Below are 18,823 nucleotides of genomic sequence, written 5' to 3'. Positions count from 1 at the left end.
TTCAACGATCAGTGATAAAAAAAACAGGCAAACGCTGGTCTTAAGCAGCTCTTGAATGTTTGAGGCGACTTGCGCGATCGGGTGGTCAAGCTGGCTAGCTTGGGTGATACATGTCATCGTATCCCAACTGTCACGCTATATGCGTTTGGGCACTGGATTATCAAGCCTAAATTCAGTTATTTACAGACCGTCGTCACAAAACTGGAATATTGCCTAGTGCGGCGTTAAAACCCAAAACACGTGTCCCCAGAGGATACGATTCATAGGCATTGCCCGATAGGGTAGAAACCACTGTGGGTTGTGGGATAACCCCATGGTTAAATCGTTCGCACATCACGCCGACGATCACTTGTTCGATATGCGTACAAAGTGTGAAGCACATTTCTGGTGTCCCGAGGAGCAATATTGCTGAAATATTGCAAGAGCGGCTTACACCATAAATAAACCATGTATTTTCCTTTATGCCCTGCCTTCTCTGTAATTGGAGAGTTCTAAATGAAGCAAGTCTAGATTTCTTCACGTTCAGGAATCTCCGAGCTCACTTCGCCCCTTGACAGTGTCAATGGATTTATTTGTTTACTAGTATTTCAACGGCATGTGTTTTCAGAGACTGGGCAGTAGTCTAAAGTAAATTTGCTCTGACTGATCCATGTGCAAGGTTTAGAAAAAGACAACTTCCATATATGTAAAGATACGTGACAGATACCATGTATGTGTACACAGACACTTAGTCAAGACAGATTTTCAAGATGGATCTCAGAATGCATGAGTTCGTGAAAATCTACCTCAAAGGATTTTGCACTTTTAGATAGGAACATCAGATAAAGTCTCACTTGGCCTTGCATCGTTACTGGCATGAAAACTGATTAAATAACTTTTAATGGCAGGATGCAAATGTCTGGTTCCACACGCGGAACGAAAAACATGGAAATATATTGATCTAGATCTACGTGGAATATAATTATAATAAAGATGAAATTTTAATCTAAAACGAAAAGCTGACATATATTGAAAACCAAAATCATAATGAAGATATGCATGTCATGCAGTTAGATATCGTTTTATAGTCTTTTGAATCCGTGGTAAAATGAGTAGCATGTGGATTATGTGTGCGCTTTCACTAAATTGAGCCTGAACAGTTGAGATTGCATAGGAACGGGAGAGTTATTTCCCTTCAACGGAAGTGTTGTCTCCCGACAGGTGGCGCTTGCCGGAAGCACATGTGCAATAGTTGTTATTGCCACTCGTAGTGACATATTGTGTAAATTATTTCTTATATGAGCTTGATCTTTCATATATTGAAACAGAAATGATATAACAATATGTAAGTATTACCCTGGTAGTTATGTTATAAAGATTGTGTGAAGTATAATAAGTCATTCTCACATTTTCACTCGGCGATATTGTTGAAATTCTGACAGTCGAAAACTAAACAAGGTTTAGTTTTCGTCTATTTAAAACATTTTTTTATTTCAATCAAATATGTCAAGAACCTTTTGTTTATCATCTGTTTCAGTTCTAGAGTATTATAATTTAACAAGTATACATCATCAATATGAGGACCAAGACACTGGATCAGTTAGCAGCGCTTCAGAAAACGCCTAGCAATGTTCGCAACATATGTATTCTGGCTCATGTCGATCATGGTACGTACTGAGTTGGACACCTTGTTAGATCTGTGTTTGTTAATATATGGCATCCAGCAGCATGTTAACTTCGGGTTTGTTGTTGCAGTCTGGAATGACGACAGCATTAAGTAATCGGGTCTGTACCAAACTGACTGATAGCATAAGCACCAATCTATGTAGTTCAGCCCGCTAAACGTTGTGTTCCTTCCAAGGCTTACACCGACTGGAACACAACATTTAACTGCCTGAACTATTATCTATACAATTACAGACATATGGTAATATGCCTCAGTCAAGTCTGTGAACCTGAGGGGCGATGGGTTAGCCTACTACATGAATTCATGCTCTTACAATAGTGTTGATTGCTGATTCTATCCTGGCCTTTCATGGATGTCAACTTCTCAGATCATAATAATAATAATATACATGTCGGCAAACGTACCACCCGTAGCCCTACCCCAAATCAAAAGACAAAATTACATTACAAACTGACATTCATAACAGACCCTACCTATACATTTGATAAGCTAGAACAGGTATAGAAAAATATATGCTATGTAGGCAACTCTTTCCTACATGTATTTTAGAGAGAATAATATTGTGTTATCCTGTCATCATGGAATGTTTACATCATGATGAGAGCGTTTTTGTTTGGTACAGGTTGTCATGGATATTTTTTGCAGTAATTAAATTAGCTCTTGATGACTTTAATCTCTACATAGATTTGATATAAAGAACAAAGACTGCTGCAGTAGTCTCACCAAAAGTGAATTTCCAAGTCTTTTTATGTTTTATGTTATTCCCAGGGAAGACAACTCTTGCTGATGCCCTGGTGGCCAGCAATGGCATCATCTCCCAGCGTATGGCTGGGAAGCTGCGGTACATGGACAGTCGGGAGGATGAGCAGGAGAGAGGCATCACCATGAAGTCAAGTGCCATTTCTCTTTTTTATCAGAAAGGTGGGTGTGGATCAAATATGTGTATTTTTGTAATATTGATCAGTATGAAATATTCTACAGATTCATGTGATTCTTTTACGTATTGCAGTGAGTATGTGAATTTTACGTATTGCAGTGAGTATGTGAATGTCTTAAATGTAAAATTACCTGTAAGGTCTCGTAGACTCACAAACGACAACTATGCTTGACAAATGGGACCAGGTGGTCAGACTCGCTGACTTGGTTGACACATGTCATCAGTTTCAGTGAGATCAATGTTCATGTTGTTGATCACTGGATTGTCTGGTCCAGACTCAATTATTTACAGACCACCACCATATGTGTGGAATATTGCTGAGTGTGGCATAAGACTAAACTTAACTAACTCACTTAAATGTAAAATCATGGCACAACCAACACATACATACTGACTTGAGTGTTGAATTCGATTTCTTCTTGATTGTAGTGCACACCTAAGTATATATGTGCACCTCTCAGTGATTCACTATTTTGATTAAAAAACGTTTCATGTGTAATAGCCAAAAAACTACATAATGTCCCTTTAATGAAATCAAATAGCAACGAACATGTGTTAACAAATTTGGTCAATACAAATTTGCAATAAAAAATCACTAGATTCAATGGTTTACTGTTTAAATTATATCTTCTGTTCTGCTAGACATCGTCTTGTTGATTACTGATTACTGTGTGTATTCTCTAAGCTAGGAAAAAGCAGTCAGCTGTGCATACATTTTCTGCTGATCTACCAGTGATTCAGGGAAACAAAGTCAATAAAATAACCTCATATGACTTTGTGGTCAGTGGTGTAGCCTAGTGGTTAAAGTGTTTGCTTGTGATTCTGTGGTTCTGTCCTCCACATGGGGACAGTATATTCTGATATTTGCTGGAATATTGCTAAAAGCAACATAAACCCAAATAGGAGCTCACTCATATGAAATTGATGCAATGATCTGAAAAATTATTTTCTAAACACTTTTATTTTCATGAGTAATATATTCCAATATTATTGTTGTAGATCTAAATTTCAAAAATTATAGTTACAAGGGTTGGCTGAAAAGTTCTAAGCCTCACTGTGAAAAAAGTTACAAAGTCCACGTTTGTAATTTATTTTTCTACATAGTCCCCTTCCAAGTTCACACACTTTTGCCAGCGATGCTGCAAGGCCCGAATCCTGGTCAGGAAGAAATCTTCTTCAGCTACCCTAAAAAAATCAGTCACAGCGGAAATGACGTCATCATTACTTGCAAAATGGCGACCGGCGAGTTCCTTTTTCATTTTGGGGAACAGGTGGAAGTCAGAAGGAGCCAAATCAGGTGAATAAGGAGGATGGTCAATGAGTTCAAAGCCACAATCGCGGATTGTTGACATGGCCACCACCGATTTGTGAACAGGCGCATTATCTTGGTGGAAGAGGACACCTTTAGCGATCATCCCTCGTCGTTTGGCTTTGATTGCTTCTCACAACTGGTTCAGTAGATCAGCATAGTATCTGCCGTTGATAGTTTGACCCTTTTCAAGATAATCAATGAGCAGAATACCCCTGGAATCCCAAAAGACTGATGCCATCACCTTTCCAGCTGAAGGAACAGACTTGGCTTTCTTCGGAGCTGGTGAATCAGGATGCTTCCACTGATTTGAGTGTAGTTTTGTTTCTGTTTGAAAGTGATGTATCCAGGTCTCATCCATGGTTACAAATCGTGCCACAAAATCATCGGGATCTGCTTCAAAACGACGCAAATTGTCAAGGGACGTCTGGAACCTGACACGTTTCTGTTCTGCTGTCAAGAGCTTTGGCACCCATCTTGCAGAAACTTTAGTCATTCCTAATTCGTTGGTGATAATATGCACAACCCTCTCATGAGAGATGCCCACTACACTAGCAATATGTCGAGTAGTCAATCGTCGATCATCCATCAACATATCGAGCACTCGCATGATGTTTTCTGGAGTGGTTGCTGTTGAAGGCCTTCCTGAGCGTGGGTCATCATCAAGGCTTTGTCTGCCATGCTTAAATTCTGCAGCCCACTTCTTTACTGTGGAAAATGAAGGAGCATCATCCCCTAGAGTGGAGACCATGTCAGCATGTATCTGTGTTGGGGACATCCCTTTCTTTTGCAAGTACTTGATGACTGCCCTGTATTCAGTTTTGTCCATTTCTGATGATTTCAGAGGATAGGTTTACCAAAAGAGCTGTAATTGAGATAAAACTATTAGTACGTTTGTAGTTCTTGTGTCTATGATTCACTAAATGATTGTCCTCATTGGTGGCAAACAATTGTCTCTACCTGGTGGGGAAAAACCACTCAGGCTGAGAACTTTTCAGCCAACCCTCGTAAAATGATAATGTCAATAGCAGTTTGGTGCAGATAATCATCATGGTTACAGATATTTTATGTATAAAACTGTTTGACATGTCACTGTCAAGGTTCCTGCAATCGCAGTGGCCAAACTTCAGGGTATAGATTTTTTAAGCTCTCTTAATGTTAAGATAGTATGTTAATGTGTGACACTTACAACTATCACACGGCGCTAAGAGACCTTCACAAATCTAGGCCCAGTTTGACATATTATGGTCAAACCAACGTGTGATATTTATGATAAATGAATCCTTTCTCTGTCAACTAAATTTCGTACTTCCCGTACTAATCTGGTACAAGGATGATATCTAGCTGCTGTTAAGAGCCACATTGAACATTGAAAACTTCTTTGCGACTCTCATGGTTGTATTGCAGATGAGGACAAGTACCTGATCAACCTGATTGATTCACCAGGCCATGTAGACTTCTCCAGTGAGGTGTCGACGGCAGTACGGCTTTGTGATGGGGCAGTGGTGCTTGTTGATGTTGTAGAGGGAGTTTGTCCGCAGGTACCATCATAGACCTGTCTTATAGTGTTTGAATGATTGTTTGGAGTTTAACACAGCACTTAGCAATATTCAGGTTGTTTGGAAGTGTTCAACAGCATAACTATCAATCTATGCAGTTGGGATGCAATGACATGTGTTAGCAAGTCTGACCAACAGATCAAGTTAGCCACCTCTTGAAACATGCTTGGGTTGCTCTGGGCCAGTTTAACCCAGATCTTCTGAGGTTCTGTCTTGGACTGGTAACCCACATACATGATAAAAGACATACCGGCCATACTGGTTTCTTTCTGAAACTAGAGGAGCTAACTCTTGAGAACAGACCCACTAAAAATAGACACATCTCCCAGATTGTATGAATATGTATGTGTCTTGATTATACAAACTAGGGAAGATAACTCTATCACATGGACAGACACACATCCCTTGAATGTTCATGTATATCACCATTTCGTTAGTCAACCCAGGGGAGGTAACTCAATAAGTTGTGCAGTTTGATATTGGCTACTAGATTGGTGTGATAACTGATCCTCCTGATATCTTCCTCAAAACAGACCCATGCAGTACTGCGGCAGGCATGGCTGGAGAATATCAAACCTGTGTTGGTTCTCAACAAAATCGACCGACTAGTGCTGGAGTTAAAGATGTCTCCCCTAGAAGCCCACGTACATCTACAGCAGATACTGGAGCAGGTGAGTCTCAATGTTTGTGTTGAGAGGGAGTGGGCTGGCATCTTAATTTGTCGTCATTTTTAGCAATATTTCAGCAAAATCATGGCGGGGACACCAGCGAATATGCTTCTCACATTGTAGTTTGTACAAATTTATTAAAAGTAATGAACCCTGGCCTTTGGTCTTTAACCACAAGGCTCCCCAATGTCCTTTTTCTTAAGAGGATAATGTCTTTCTTCTGCTTTATTCCGAGTAACTAACATTTACTTACACAATAGAATAGATCATTGCTCTTCACCAGTACTTTCTAAGAATGTCTTGTGATATTTTGCTTCAGGTGAATCTCTTGACCAATGAGCTGTTTACATCCGAGGCCATGGAAAAAACGTCCACAGTAAGTTGCAAATTTTTCAATATCAGAGGTCCAGGTCACTGATTTTTTTGTCATGTTTTAAAGGTCTATTTTACAAAAGATGAGTAAATTAGGTTTCACACCACCTTTAGCAATATTCCAGCAATATCTCAGCGGAGGACACCAGAAATGTGCTTCACATAACGTGCCCATGTGGGAAATCAAACCCTGGCCTTATGCATGGCGAGTGGACACTTTAACCCCTTGTATACCCCACCGCCCTTTCAAAAGACGATCTGCGAGATGGTTTTATTGTGGTGTTGCAGTATTTTTGACATGTATTTTTTCCCTCAACAGGAAATTGACAAACTGCAGCGCTCCACATCCAGAGAGGCTGACCCACAGGTGAGACAGGTTTCTTCAGTTTTAATGGTACTTTGTTAATGGCGCTAGAACATTTCTTCAGTGTTAGGAATGGACCATCCTTTTTAACAGTCCTTGATACATATCCAGAGCTATGACTAGACCACCCTTGTTAACAGTCCTTGATACATTTCCAGAGCTATGACTGGAAGCACCCTTGTTAACGGTCCTTGATACATTTCCAGAGCTATGACTAGACCACCCTTGTTAACAGTCCTTGATACATTTCCAGAGCTATGACTAGACCACCCTTGTTAACGGTCCTTGATACATTTCCAGAGCTATGGCTAGACCACCCTTGTTAACATTCCTTGATAGATTTCCAGAGCTATGACTGGAAGCACCCTTGTTGACGGTCCTTGATACATTTCCAGAGCTATGACTAGACCACCCTTAATAACATTCCTTGATACATTTCCAGAGCTTTGACTGGACCACCCTTGTTAACGGTCTTGGATTTACAGTCGAACCCCATTTACCCGGACCCCACATACCAGAAATTTACTTTCTGCAGACAGCATAAATTCGATACGATGTCGTATGCTTTTTGGGCATTTAAAATTAACAGAAGAATATGCAATTGGCCAAACAGAAACTTTGTGTCATCCATTTATGTTTTTCGTCTAACTTACCATCTGAAGCTCCACACACTACACGATTACGTCCGACACAACTTGACAAATGGTAAACTACGTTCCGCCTTCCATGTATTAATAACTGTTATCGGTACACTTATATGTTATGATGATTCACTGTTGTTACTACTGACTGTTGATTAGTTGATATATGTACGTGAATATTTTCACTTAATTTTCACGTTTTGGTTGTTTGATCCAGTTAACCGGACATCTCGCTATCCGGACAATTTTCGAGTGAAACCAAAACGTCCGGGTAAGCGGGGTTCGACTGTATTTCAGAGCTATGGCTGGACCACCCTTGTTGACGGTCCTTGTTATATATTTCCAGAGCTTTGACTAGACCACCCTTGTTGACGGTCCTTGATACATTTCCAGAGCTATGACTGGACCACCCTTGTTGACGGTCCTGGATACATTTCCAGAGCTTTGACTGGACCACCCTTGTTAACAGTCATTAATATATTTCCAGAGCTACGATTGGACCACCCTGGAAGACGAAGATGAGAACATGGAGAACAAGAACATCTACTTCTCTCCAGACCAGGACAACGTTGTGTTTGCCAGTGCACTCGATGGTTGGGGATTTAGGTACAAGAGCTTACATTAAGTTATGGGTTTCAAATAATGCAACTGCTCAAAAGTGCTGATGGGACTCCTCATAACTAATTAGATTTAGTTGCAGAGTTCATATTGGTTATGCAAACATGCCTTTTCAAAGCTCTTCATCAAAAATGCTGAATTCTCTTTTATCCTGTCTGTTGTATGTTGACTGTCAGGCTACTGTGTTACAGAATCTCTCACTTTGCTGAGCTGTGGGCCCAGAAGTTGGGGATGAGTAATAAGGTTTTACAGAAGACGCTTTGGGGGGACTACTATCTCAATGTGAAGAACAAGAGAGTCATGAAAGGTGCACAGGTAATTAGTCCACTTGCAAAGGGTTGATTTTAATGTACTTCATGTACTTTTCCACAAAGGGAATCCTCTGTTACGTCTGCCATAGTCACTTACTGATAAACAAATTAGGACCAGTAGGCCATAGTTGACCTCCAGGACTGGATGACCTAGGACACACATTGTGACAATCCACTTAGTGGGGCGGTTGGGTAACCAAAGTGGTTAAAGCATTCATGCTGAAGACCTGGGTTCGATTCCCCACATGGGTACAACGGGTGAAGTCAATTGCTGGTTAGAGAGCTAAATTGACATCAGTCTTATTTCATCCCTTTACAATCTCATTGGTTAAACATACCTGTACTACTTTAGAGCTCTTTAAGAGAGAGCTGTCTAAGAGTCCCTGTTAGGTTTATTCAAGAGGACCTTAGAGATCTCAGACACACAAAATATTATAGAACTAGATGAAGAAATGCGAAGGTTCCACTAAAATGTTTGCTTCAAACTTAGTCTGAGTGATGCCAGTGAGTTAGGTTTTATGCAGCTATTAGCAGTGTTTCAGCAAAGTCATGGCCGGAGACATCATGTAGGGAATCAACCCCAGGTCTTCGGCGTGATGAGTGAATGCTTTAACCACCAGGCTGCCCCACCCCTCTGAGTCATGCCCATTGCTTTTGTTTGTGAATGACCAAAATTGCTTTGTTTTATATTTCAGTCCAAAGGGAAGAAGCCACTGTTTGTACAGTTTGTGCTGGAGCAGATCTGGGCCGTGTATGAGTCCATTGTCATTTCAAGGTGAGGCAATTAATGTCAGACACTTCTGTACTTGGAGCAGATCTGTTAAGGAACTTCTCACTTTGTCTTGCCAAGTCTTCGACTAGTAGTGGTTGCATGTTTTATTCCAGAGACAAGGAGAAGACTGACAAGATAGTGAAGTCCTTGAAACTGAAGGTATCTGCCCGAGACGCACGACACAATGACCCTCGCGTTCAGCTACAAGCTGTGACATCTCAGTGGCTTCCTGTCTCGTCAGCAGTTCTAGGTATGTCACAGTGTCCTGTCTCTGTCACCTTGCATGATTCTTTGATTCAGAAATACAAAACAGTCACTGAAACAATGACAACTGTAGGACTGTACTTATATCATGTTAGTTGTAACGTTATGTTAGCACTGTGAAAGTTAAATCAAAGTTAAAAGTAGGAAGTAAGTCATTTGGATTGAATGATATTTTATGAATTTAATTTTTACTTTCTTCACTATCAGTTATTGGGAGCTTTTGTTTCAGCTAAGGATATAAAAGTCATGCATCATGTGTTTGGTTAAATGTGATTCTCTTTGTCACTGCACCAGTAAGAATTCCCTTGTTGTGCTAAATGTTCATATCAGTGCTGACAGTTAAATTTCACCTTCCTGCCTAAAATAAATCTAGTATTTGTTTTCAGAGTTGATTTTGAGATGAGGACATGCTCAATCTTACAATTGACTCGTTTTCAATTATTGTTTTCGGGAAAATATGTTTCAGTTGTTGGTTACTAATGAGATTGTTTCGAATGTTCCTTGTCTACATTGTACACAGATAAGAAGGTCAGATCTATGCTTGATTAGTAGTGATGTTCCTGTTGCAGATGTTGTTGTGAATAACCTGCCATCCCCACTACAGATGACAGAGGAGCGGGTAGAGAAGCTCATGTGCAGCCACATACAGAGATTTGACTCCCTGCCAGAACAGACCCAACATCTGAAGCAACGTGAGTCATGGGAACATGGAGAGTGCTGGCTGCTCTCTATCAGCAAGGGGAGATAACTTAGCCCATTAGCTCAATCTGTCCCACTGTATTGACGATTTGGTGGTTACTTATAGAGGCATTGATGATTGTGTACCTCTGGTCACTGACAAGATGGTGTGCTGTGAAACATGTGAAATATTGCAGACCTCTGGACTACACAACATTCTCTCAGTGATGAGTGTGTGGCCACTAGACAAAGTGCACAGTTGTGTCCCTTAGTCATTCCAGGATCAAGGTCACTGGAGTTGTACATGTCCAAACCTGTATTATTTAAGGAGCGCAGGGGTAGCACGGTGGTTAGACTTAGAGTGTTTGCTCCTCATGCCAGCACCAGGGTTTCCATTCCCCACATTTGTATGATGTTGCCTGTTTCTGATTTCCCCACTTGATAAATCCATACTGACTCATTCAGTGTTCTTGTCTGTTTAAGCCATTCTCTTTGTATTGGTAGTGTATTGAATTAGTAAAACTTATCATGTGGTTCTGACAATGACATTGTGTACGTGTAATCAAACTAAAACTCATCTTTCTTTGTCCAGATTTCTTGTCATGTAACCCTACAACAGACACTCCTGTGATTGTGTTTGTGTCCAAGATGTTCCCAGTAGAGAGATGGCAGCTACCACAAAACAAACAGAGGTCAGTGGTACATTTGCTTTTGATATATCATATAATTTTATAAAGAACGTAATTGAATGTTCTTGGTCGATATTCTAGCCCTCTGGCTTTCTTAGGTACTCACACTAAAAAAAATAAGCTGTGTTTAAATATGACAGTTACTGTCCATTCATATATAACCACATCATTGGTTTTCCACCATTGTATTCGTGCAGTGTTATTTCAGACCTCTGACGGAGGAAGAGCTGCAGATTAGAAGAGACATCGCCAGGAAAAGACATGCAGAAAAGATGGCATCTGAAGAAGGAAAGAGAGACTCCAACACAGAAGAGTCAGAGAAGACAGAAGATGTTCCAACAGGGGAAGGTAGAAATTTCAAACTCATTTTTGGAGAGTGGAGCTGTTAGAAAAAATGGTAAAGTTGTATGAGTGTTTTGTGTAGACATAATGTGGTAAATGGCAGTTGTCGGAGTGTTTTATGAAGACACAATGTGGTAAATGGCAGTTGTCGGAGTGTTTTATGAAGACACAATGTTGTAAATGGCAGTTGTCGGAATGTTTTATGAGGACACAATGTGGTAAGTGGTCTATTAGCAATGCTAAGCCAAGGTAGAGACATTGTAACTAGTGCCATGTGTCAAACATGTTTTTGTTGAAGCTTGTCCATATTAATTAGCTAATGGGGAATGTATTTGTATTTGTTAAAGAGAGAGCTGTGAAATAGGTCTTCTGAATATCTGTTTTTAGCACCAGATACTGCTACAAATGGAGTAGCCATTGAAGCTGGAGAGGCATCTAGTGATTTGGGTGGACATGTGTTCATTGCCTTTGCTCGCGTGTTCAGCGGCACAGTGAAGAAAGGCTGTACATTATATGTTCTTGGGCCAAAACATGATCCAGGGAAAGTACTTGACAAAGTAAGCAATTTTGTGCAAGGTACATTTTCTCTTTGCTCTCCTTGAGGTTTTGCTAATGTAGTCTTATGTGTTTGCAATGCAGAAAGCAACAATGAGGTGTATGTTGGTTGTTATGTTGTTCAATGCCAACAACATGGCTGCTGTCTGTAAATATAACTGAGTCTAGACCAGACGATTCAGTGATCAACAGCATGAGCATCAATCTACACAATTAGGATATGATGACATGTCAACCAAATCAGCAACCATCTGATCCTGTTAGTCACCTTTTCCAACAAGCATGGGTGGCTGACGACCAGTTCTAACCCAGATAATCACGGGTTTGAGGCATATGTAATTCCAGAGTTACATGTTTCAGAAATTAACTGAAGACAACTTAGTTTGAAGAGAAAGTGCAAGTGAGAATGGTTTTACATACATACATTGACCAATCAGTGAAATGGGCTTCACACAATGTACCCTAGTGGGTAATAAAACCTGGATATTTGGCGTGAATGAACAATCATTTTAACCTCCAAACTACCTCTGCACTCAGAGAAAACAGAACTGATGTTATAACACTAGGTTGCTCTGTGTTTACTTGAGCTATATCTAAGCCTTTAAGATTACATTTTAGAATTCCTTTTGTTTTTAGTACTTCCATGTTTATTATTGTGAATAGAGAAAGTGCAGAAGTCACAACCTCATTAAAACATTTATATGTGTTGTGTTGAGTGCAGGATGGTTCTGTACATGTTGCAGCCTGACCTGGAAGGGGAGATAACTCCAGGAATGACTGTGCGAGACCTATCCAGCAGCCAGCACATCACAAGGTTCACTGTCAAGGACCTCTACCTGTTCATGGGACGTGAACTGGAAGAGATGGAGGAAATCCCTGCTGGAAACATTCTAGGTCAGTTTGTAATTAAGGTCATATAAAGCCCTAAAGATGTCATCCTGAGTTGGTCTGGAGTTGCTGGTGAATTGGCTGCCCACTTTCTTAGTTGGTTTGAGTACACGTTTGATATATTGGGACTTTTTTCCATGAAGTTGAGGTTTCAACTTATTGGAAATGTCAGCATCAACACAGTTCCCTGTAACACATCGCTTCTATTCAGAAGAAGTTTATATATCAGTATGTTTATATAGAATGGAGATTATTGGATTATCACTTGCTCTTAGTTGTTTTCTGACCACATTTCTATTTCAGTTGTTCTCATGATGAAATTTTCTGTCATTTTGAACTGTTTTTCTTTCTCAGTGGTTTAATGTTGTGTATGTGTTGCAGGTATTGGAGGTTTGGAGGACCACATCTTGAAGTCTGGCACCATTTCATCAACTGTGGCTTGCCCTGCATTCACAGAAATGTTCTTTGATGCCGACCCCATTGTTAGAGTCGCCATAGAACCAGCACACCCAGGTGAGGCTCTGACTGCTTACTCAGTCATGTTCAATCCTATCCCCAGCTTACAATCAGATAGAAGAGTAGATTGTAGGAGGGGGGGGTGCTTGTGTAGTTCTACCTTGCAGTAGCTGTACCAACTGTGAAACAGTATTGGGAGTATTATCTCATCATGAAACATTATTCTGCTACTGTAGGTGACATGGCAGCTGTGATTCAGGACCTGAAGCTGTTGAACCAGGTCGACCCGTGTGTGCAGGTCCTGCTGTACTAACATGACATGTGTATTCTGCTGCTTTAGGTGACATGGCAGCTGTGATTCAGGGCCTGAAGCTGTTGAACCAGGCCGACCCTTGTGTGCAGGTCCTGGTGCAGGAGACTGGGGAGCATGTCATTATCACTGCTGGGGAAGTGCATCTGCACCGGTGTATTGAGGATCTACAAGAGAGGTGAGACAAATGGATGCTGAAATAGCTATCTCCGTATAGATATTGCTATTATAAGACCAAAAGCTTTAATGCTTACAATTCATACTCTGGGATTTTTATTTCTCAAATTTTTGCTCATTTATTGTCAAATCTAATTCTTGAAAGCGTTCTTCCTTTGTGTGTCACATTTCTCCAAAGTCCATTGGAAACATTTGTTTGTTGGTTCGTTGTTTTATGCCTCATTCAGCAATATTCCAGCTATATAGAGGCAGTCTGTAAGTAATAGAGTTGGGACCAGGCAATCCATAGATCAACATCATGAGCATCGTACTACGCAGTTGGGATCTGATGACATGTGTCAGCACCCCATCCTGATAGTCACCTCTTACAATAAGCATGGGTTACTGAAGACTAATTCTAACCCACATCTTCACAGAAAGGAAAACATTTGTACATTTCATTAGCATTATGATTTGTATAAGTCTGTATTTATGGTTAAGAGGAGGTAACATCATAACTGCCTCAAAGTTTCATCACCTCACTCTGAGCAAATGGTCCGGAAACATTTTTTTTCATTTATGATTGATAATGCTTGGAATAGACAACCGTTGTATTTCTTTAGAACCTCAGATATCTGTTAGTGTAACACTTCAGATGCATTTGGTCACTTTCAGATATGCCAAGGTTGAAGTGTCAGTGTCTGCTCCCATTGTTCCTTTCCGCGAGACAATAATTGAGCCGCCCAAAGTTGACAGGGTCAATGAGGCTATTCAGGATCAAAACCAACCAATCAAAGCAGCTGTTACAAGAGAGGGGGAGACAGAGGATGAAAATGGTTTGGGGGAAGGTTTAATAGAGGTGTACACATCAAACAGGAAGTGTGTGCTTCATGTACGTGCTGCTCCTCTCCCAGAATCGGTCACCTGTCTCTTGAGTAACCACCCAACCATCATTAAAAGCCTGGACCAGAACACAACTGCAAGATTCAGTGATAAATCAGAGTGTGAAAGTGAAGTAAAAATGAACTTCGCAACAATTGAAGCTTTGAAGGATTTGAAGGCAAAGTTGAAAAAAGAATTTGAACATTCTGGAGACTTTTGGAAGGATGCTGTTGATCAGATATGGAGTTTTGGACCTCGTAGGAATGGACCAAATATTTTGTTGAACCGAATTCCGGGCTATCAGAGGCCGTCGGTGTGGAGCAGCATTGAGAAATCTACATGCTCCATGCAGTGCCGAAACTTTGATAGCTCAGTAGTCAACGGGTTCCAGATGGCAACTCTCTCTGGGCCTCTGTGCGATGAACCTATGATAGGAGTGTGCTTTGTGGTGGAGAAGTGGGACTACGTTAATGTGGAGAGTAGCTCAGTGAAATCTAGGACTAAGCGTTCAGCACAACCTCAGGTCAATGGGGAGGTCAAGGTCAGTTCTAGGTCAAGGACTGATGCAAACTGTGATGAAAATCTTGACTGTGATTCTACTGAAGAGGATTCTCATGTGTCCAAACAGAAGCAAGTTGCATTTGGTCCCTTCTCAGGTCAGCTCATGTCATGCATGAGAGATGGATGTCGTCGTTCGTACCAGGCTCAACCACAGAGGCTGTCAGTTGCTATGTACAAGTGCACAATACAGGCCACAACAGAGGTGCTCGGTGAGTTCATGGACAGGATTGTACACAAGTACATACAAAGGAACATTCACACATGCTCATCATCCCGCCCACATCAGCAGAATAACTAGCATCTAATTATTTTATTACACATTTTGTAGATAAAAATGAAAATTACAACTAAAATGTCTTAGTTCACCAGCATATATGAATATGCTCTTCACACTCAATTATCTTACAAGTAGCATGTTTTGTTGTATTGTCATCAACCATTAGTTCTCAACTGACAGTGTTTCTCTGTCTCAGTGAACAACTTAATGTTGTCCAGGGTGGTGATAAGCACAAGTCTGCAGTTTTTGTTGATAAATAATCCCAATATTATTATTTTTACTTACACTTAACTAGAGTATTAATTTTAAGTAGCTGTGCTATACTCTTTCCCTGGCCAGACTGGGAATGTACCAAAAAATATTGATGTTTGACATTAAATTGAAATATTTGCATGCTTAATAAACAGTCAGCCAGATAACATGAGAGAAAGCGATGTGAGAGGAATCACAATACAGATTTGATTAATCCTGAGATTGCTGCCTTCTCGGTACAAATTATGAAATATGTGTTTACCTAATGATTGGTCATTCCTTCAAAACCACATCGGCTGCTCTTAACATTTCGAAAATACAAGAAGTGTTGCTAAGGACCCCTTGACAACCATTTCTCATCTTCTTCTCCAGGTAAGCTGTATGCCGTCCTGAGCAAGAGAAATGGCCGAGTGATCTCCGATGAGATGAAGGAAGGGACACAGATTTTCAGTGTACAAGCCACACTTCCTGTCATTGAAAGCTTTGGGTTTGCCCAGGACATCCGCAAGAAGACTAGCGGTCTAGCAAGTCCTCAGCTGACCTTCAGTCACTGGGAGGTGGGTGCTTCTGTTGTATATTTACCAACAAGTGTTTCCTCATGCTTGATCAGTCAGAAAGTATACCATAGTCGTCACCCCACAACTGGATTTTCATTCTTATCTTTTGTTTTTTTTATTCAAATTGGACACAGAGCATTTCTTTGTCATATTGTGCATGGTTTTCATTCTCAAAAGGGTTCGTTTAATCCTTTAAGGCTTCAGTATTTAATAGGATTAGATGGTCAGGCTGGCTGAGTTAGATGATAGTATGAGGTACATGTCATATCCAAATTGCAGAGATGGATGGTTTTAATGCCAACAACTGGATTGTGTGATCCAGTCATGGTTATATACAGACCTCATCATACAGCTAGAATATTAAATGACAAACTTTCTCAGAGATGTGTGAATGCCACCAAGGAATACACATGGAGATTTCTGTAGGCATTTGAGATCATTGTCTCTTCAGGGTAATGGAAGCATTTCATTTCTCTTGACAAAGCATTAAATCATGTTACGTTCCTGTTCATGAACAATTTTTTGTCCTTTGCACACTTTCAGACCCTCGATATTGACCCATTTTGGACTCCTACAACGGAAGAGGAATATACACACTTCGGGGAGAAAGCTGACTCGGACAACCGAGCTCGCACATATATGAATAGCGTCCGCAAACGTAAAGGTCTGAAAGTCGATGAGAAGATCGTGGAGCATGGAGAGAAACAGAGAACCCTCACAAAGATGAAATAGTTGCCAACTGCTGACACTTATGATCATCAAGGGATACGGGTTACATAGTTGTATATATCCATTGTTTAGATATGAAAGAATGTATTTTTATACCCCCAGCATGTAATGCAGGGGGGATATAGTCGAAGCCTCGTCCGTCCGTCCGTCCGTCTGCCCATAACTTGTTTGATATGTGTGGCAGACCCCAAAGTGTGTCTTTTTCTATTTACAAGTTTTTGTGATTTATCATTTTTCCAGTTTCCACAGAAACGATTCTGACTTGATCTCAAAATGGAGGGATGGGCTCCGTTTCTGGAGCACAACTCAAAAACTTTCAGCAAAACTTGGCAGATATTTAAGACTACTAAGACAGACCACAAAGTGGTGCCTTTTACTATTTACAAAGTTTTGGCATTTCTATTTTTCCCGGTTTCCATGGAAAAAATTCAGACTTAGTCTCAGAATGGAAGGATTTGATATCTTTCAACAGATCTTGGCAGATATATAAGACAGATCTTGAAGTGGTGCCTTTTGCTGTTTACAGATATATGGCATTTATATTTTTCATGATTTTCATGGAAATGATTCAAACTTAGTCTAAAAAAATATCAAGTAGCCTTCAGATGATTTGTCCTTACAAATATTTGGGGGCCGGGGGATATGTCATCTTCTCATGACGCTTGTATTCAAGTTGAATCTAAAATCACTGGATTTTATTATGTGGTACGGGGGGAAATAGCTCAATTTTAGAGTTATCTCCCATGTTTAGTTGCTTGAAAGTTGAATGACTAAAAAAAATCATGGTTACTTAAACAGCACATAGTCTTTAGAATCATCTTTTTTGTTTGTTTTTTTCTCAGTTTAAGAGACAAAAGAGTTCTACAACTGCTTATGTGTGAGTGGAATAACTAGCTAGAATAGCTTGTTTCATCTTGTTTTCATATGTTGACGAGGAGGTTATGGTAGCCAAGTGGTATTGGCTCATCATACCAAAGACCTATGTTTGATTCCTCACATGGGTACAATGTGTGAAGCTTATTCCTGTGTCCCCTGTAGTGATATTGCTAGAATATTGCTAAAGTCCACTTCGATAGCTCTTATGTTGCCTGTAGATAATTGTAAGTGCTGAAATATAAGTCGACATACTCATGAACTGTTCCTGAGACAAGAATTGTTGGGGTTTGTTTAAAAGCGGAAGATACAGGCAGTTCACCATTAGATTCTTCCATCCCTGGAAACTTGCCGCTTCTAAGATGCGTCCATTCTAAAGATCATTACTATATGTGACAATAAATCTCACAGTCTCCTACTGGCTATGTCCACAGTTGACTTTAGTTCATTTTCAAAGATGTTAGGTGCATTGAACAAGGGTTTGCTTATGTTGACATTTGTAAACTCAGAAATAAAACATTTTCTGTATGACAACATACATAGAAATATGTTGAGGTGATGCAAACACAGGCTTATCTTATTTGGAATAGATGTGAACTCTGTTAAAACTGCATTTGTCTTCTCTGGACTGTCAGAACTCTCATCAGAGGAGTTGATGTAAACGTAATTTATTGTTTGGCAATAAAAGTCCAAGACATTTGAAGTGTTTGTGTTTTGTTAAATAGAATCATCTGTTGCAAACTGTACCATCCTTGTATAGTGTTCATGATAGCACAGAACCCAGTACTCAATGTTGGTAATGACTGCAGTCCATGTTAAGTGTTCATGATGTCAGAGAAACAACTAGTCAGTGATGGTCATGCCATTACAAATTAATGTCCTTGACATCAGAGCTACCCAGACAGTATTCTTGAGAAGGTGGAAATATTGCAGTGGCAGTGAGAGATGAGGAAGACCTATGATGTTGGGATCGGCTGGATGAATAGCCATAGACTCAGATTAACAGGGAAGAGTAAAAACTTTAAATGCATTTTCATAAAATAGTAATAGAATAGCAATGATATGTTGTCTGATTTGTGCCATGAAACACCTTTGGCGAAAGTTGATCATATTAACGTCATTTTAAAAAATATTAAC

At 40.1% G+C, this 18,823-nt stretch overlaps 1 protein-coding gene across 1 annotated transcript; it reads left to right on the top strand.

The window, feature by feature from the left end:
- The first annotated feature begins 1,188 nt into the window (after positions 1–1,188).
- On the top strand, positions 1,189–18,385 carry LOC137278224 (elongation factor-like GTPase 1). Its single transcript, XM_067810442.1, has 21 exons — positions 1,189–1,324; positions 1,517–1,646; positions 2,435–2,587; positions 5,320–5,453; positions 6,005–6,142; positions 6,459–6,515; positions 6,831–6,878; positions 8,004–8,122; positions 8,326–8,449; positions 9,141–9,220; positions 9,331–9,467; positions 10,051–10,173; positions 10,752–10,851; positions 11,057–11,196; positions 11,578–11,747; positions 12,489–12,639; positions 13,015–13,146; positions 13,430–13,577; positions 14,231–15,207; positions 15,900–16,084; positions 16,628–18,385. Exons 2-21 carry the CDS (start codon positions 1,556–1,558, stop codon positions 16,814–16,816), a joined length of 3,396 nt encoding a protein of 1,131 aa, XP_067666543.1. The 5' UTR covers positions 1,189–1,324; positions 1,517–1,555; the 3' UTR covers positions 16,817–18,385.
- The last annotated feature ends 438 nt before the right edge of the window (positions 18,386–18,823 follow it).

The sequence above is a fragment of the Haliotis asinina genome, chromosome 3, assembly GCF_037392515.1.
Source record: "Haliotis asinina isolate JCU_RB_2024 chromosome 3, JCU_Hal_asi_v2, whole genome shotgun sequence".
In the NCBI taxonomy this organism is placed as follows: Eukaryota; Metazoa; Mollusca; class Gastropoda; order Lepetellida; family Haliotidae; genus Haliotis; species Haliotis asinina.
The sequence above is the reverse complement of the archived record's forward strand: the minus strand, read 5'-3'. Positions and strand labels throughout refer to the sequence as shown.